Source organism: Perna viridis, chromosome 11, assembly GCF_037379345.1.
Source record: "Perna viridis isolate PV_CMFRI_1.1 ecotype Kerala chromosome 11, ASM3737934v1, whole genome shotgun sequence".
Taxonomy (NCBI): domain Eukaryota; kingdom Metazoa; phylum Mollusca; class Bivalvia; order Mytilida; family Mytilidae; genus Perna; species Perna viridis.
The window spans coordinates 8,383,761-8,387,651 of NC_142455.1; the positions used below are offsets into that span (position 1 = coordinate 8,383,761).

General features: G+C 32.4%; 1 protein-coding gene across 5 annotated transcripts in view; it reads left to right on the forward strand.

The window, feature by feature from the left end:
• The window catches only part of LOC148602852 (calcitonin gene-related peptide type 1 receptor-like), a 46,043-nt gene extending 42,358 nt beyond the window's left edge, over window positions 1-3,685 (forward strand). For 3 of the 5 annotated variants that reach the window (XM_088551262.1, XM_088551261.1, XM_088551259.1), the window contains exons 11-13: window positions 152-287; window positions 1,258-1,299; window positions 2,233-2,684. In XM_088551262.1, the coding sequence (XP_088407388.1) occupies window positions 152-287; window positions 1,258-1,299; window positions 2,233-2,538 (484 nt within the window). In that variant the 3' untranslated portion in view covers window positions 2,539-2,684. Of the gene's footprint in view, window positions 1-151; window positions 288-1,257; window positions 1,300-2,232 lie in introns of all 5 variants that reach the window. The other 2 variants (XM_088551257.1, XM_088551258.1) reach the window with 2 other exon arrangements.
• The last annotated feature ends 206 nt before the right edge of the window (window positions 3,686-3,891 follow it).

Here is a 3,891-nt window from a genome sequence, read left to right on the forward strand (position 1 = left end):
GGCAGTAGTCTTGATTACGTATTTATTAATATTGTTACTGTTACTGATTTAAAGGCACTTAGTATTTGATAAATAAATAAAACCCACTTAAGATCAGTGTTTTAATTTTCATATGAATACCGACATTGTTTTTTTTTTCTTTTTTTATCAGGAAAGCTGTGAAAGCAACTTTCGTTCTCATACCACTGTTTGGTGTGCAGTTATTTGTTACTATTTATAGAATACCTGTATCTGCTCCCGGTGGACTCGAATATGAACGATTTTCAATAATTATAAGTAATCTTCAGGTAAACCTCAGTGTTTTTTTTGCGATAATCTTTAAATTGGGATCGATCTTAACGCTTAACATTATAAGAAAGATAATTTCCACAGAACAATTGTTGAATGATAGATTTGAACGAACTGACGTCAAATGGAAACAAATACTTTATCATTCGGTGTCGCGATCATTATTTTAAGATGGACCATATATGTATATTTTACTACTACATGTAATTGCAAAACACGAAATACGAGAAAAAACATTGAAAATAGCCGATTACATAATATCTGTTATATTAATATTACTAATTTTGGTATGCTGACACGTGTTTCAATAAGTTACATGTACCTTTCATCAGCAGTATTAGAACCAAGTATAAAGGAAGATCTTAATCCAGAAATAAATTGTTTACAAGAAGTGCTCAAAACCAAAAATATCAGAATGAAAAGCAAAATCAAGCACCGAGTTGTAATAAGGTTTGTAAGTCTCGTTCTAGTTTCAGTTTTCCTTCCGGAATTTTAGATGCAGAACGTATTGAAATCCGAAGGCCGGTCTGCATTTTATTTGTCACTTCCTGGAAATGAAAACGCTGTATCACTATGCAAAATCTTCTATTGACATGCTTTTCTTAACATTTTTATTCAGTAGAACTAGATATTTTTAATTTTTTTTATCAGTATTTGTTCACAAATATATATTTTGCTTTTAATATTGAACTCAATGCTATGTTAATGACCAATCTCTATGCATTTGAATGGGAGATAAGGACCCGTTCTTATGAAATCACGGAGTCACATGACGAGACTTACATACCCTATATATGAAGCCTCAGTGTCAGGTTTTTGAATACTATTAGTATACTGCTCTAAGTTTTGGTAAATATCACAGAAAAAAAAAAGATACAAAATATTGCATGTATATTTATTCGATCATCAGTTCTAATGTTGCATAGATAATACTTACTTGCCTAAAGATGTTTTCCAATTTTTTTTCAGGGATTTTTCGTTGCTTTGATGTTTTGTTTTATAAATAATGAAGTAAGTATAATGACTCGACAGTATGATATTAAAGAAATGTATATCCGCAGGTGTTAGTGAAAACATTAGACTCGAGGTTCGACTTTAGATCGCGATTGAACGCAGTTTGTGATGTTATTGAGAGCTATACAATAATAAACTTGTGAATTCAGGGTCTTTTCTGTCTCCGTCGTTGAGGTTATACATATAAGCTGATGTATCAGTTACATATTATGTATATATTAATGTAGTTTCTTCAGTAAAACAAAGTACATGTAGCAATATACAACTTTCAAACGATGGAATTCAAAGTTCATGAACATAAAAATGCCGGGATCATCAACAAGTCAATTAAGGAAGTCCCATGGCACCTAGGAAATAAAAAATGCAGCACTGAATAACGAATACCGCGAATCCGATAAGGCCAAGAAAAAATAGGTTTGTTTGAGGTTTTGTATTTTTCCTGCCTTCGCTAGCACATTGGTTCAGCATAATCAAAGTCAAATAATCCTTCAGTAAGTGTCTATATAAAATAATTTTAAATGATAAAATGATTTTACCTACTTACCTACCCATTTTTTTCATTCAATGCTACGTTAAACAGATGGTAGACTTCGGCTGCCATTTTCATCCCGATGGGGTTGTCTTATTGGTATATACACCATACCTATTCTCGTTATATATACTTTTCTTGGCCTTATAAGTTTAGGATTAACTCAGGAACCTTGGAAGAGGGAGCAGTTCCTGCTTCAGAAAAGACGCCATATGTGCTGATTCATGAAGGATTTGCATGCAATTTCATATACTTTATTTCTTTGTTCTTTATTTTTTTATAGATTGCCCTAAATACTTGTGTTTTTTTCTTCTATTTCTTATTTATTTCTTTCTTCTTTTTTTTTTTTTTTTGATAGCTTGGCCTAAATAATTGTTTACATTCTATGTTTACCTTGACAGGTAATTTCTCTACTTCGTCGTACATGGAGGCGTAGAGTGAGGGACCGCAGTATTTCACATTCAAGGAGTAAATTTAACTCAACATCAATTAATATGACGCTGATTTCTAGAACTGACGGAGATTTTCAAAGTGTTCATAAAGCTTTAAACAAGCAAGATGGTGGAAGTGGGGACCAAAGCACAGAACAAAACGGCGGGGGCAGTGTAAGCAGAGATGAAGAAAAAGCTCTTGTCTCAGAAAAAAGTGAGGATGATAGTTTTCAGAACAATTCTCCTCCTTCAGAAAAAGATCCATTAAACACATGAGATATAAAGCATTTTTCTAACTGCTGACTCATCGATTATCAGTATCGAGTCAGTTACAAGTCGATTAAGAACATTGGTCGAAGAATATAATTTGTTACAAACAATTACATGTATGTATATTGTGCAATATTGGATCGGAGATGTATATTCACTGAGGCCTATAGGTATGAATCATGATAGTATAGTAGTTAGTTGGCTAATGAACGTATATGTACTGTATTGAAAAACGACCGTCATTGTAGAAGAATTTTTGAAGGTGCCTTGATACATAGTGTTATATAGTAATTTTTTGTTTAGAATTCTTTATTGAAATGTTGTATACCACTCTCATAGTTCTGGTCCTATTGTTTTACGTATAAACCATAGCCCAACACAACAAATAGGGAGATATTGGAACCCTATTGTCCGTCCGTTCGTATTTTGTCGCAAATTATCTCGACTCCTAATAAATGATGGATTGATTTTTATTTCTTAAGTGACTTTATATGGATGGGCCATACGTTGTAAGTGAAATTGTTTACCGTCTGATATTACCTTCCTGTTTCGTATTACTGTCACGGTTTTCACAATATGGAATGATAGAGAAAATTGTTTTCATAAATTCCTTGGCTCCCACTAAACATAAAATATTCATTTTAAATTTGGTATGTGGCTTTATGTATAGATTGGGCATGCGTTGTAATCGACAATGGTTACTTCACATAAACTTTGCCTTACACACCATTAACAATCACATTAACATTAGTTAGAACAAGTATAAATAAGAATGAAGAAAGGTGCGAAAAAAATGAGTCCCCGTGCATGTAGAACTTGTTGAAGACATTTTGGTGATATCTGGCAGTATTTATTGTTTTGTATTTAGGTTATACACCGATTGCGTTTCACCATATTCGTTCTTTTGTCTGGTGGTGTGGCAAAGCACGATACAAGTATTGTAATACTTTGTTTTTTTCTTATTATTACTGTTGCCAATACTTGATTCAAACTTCGCTTTTAATTTATTGTGTGATAAATTTGAGAATTTGAAATGCTGCACTACGATACTAAATCTTCTGCTTTTCATTAACATTTATATAATGTAGAATAAGATATTTGTCTTTTTTTGTTCGTTGTTTATACAAAAATATATTTTGCTTTAAATACTGAACTCAACGTTATGTTAATGACAAATCTCTGTGTATTTGAATGGTAGACGAGGATCCATTCTCATGAGGCTACAGGGTCACGTGACGAGACTTACATACCCTATAGAGAAAAACGTCTACTATAATATTTCAAAGAATAAGCAAACAACATTGTATCTAAAAATTAAAGTTAGCAGTTTAATAACACATAACAGAGACGCTAACCAGA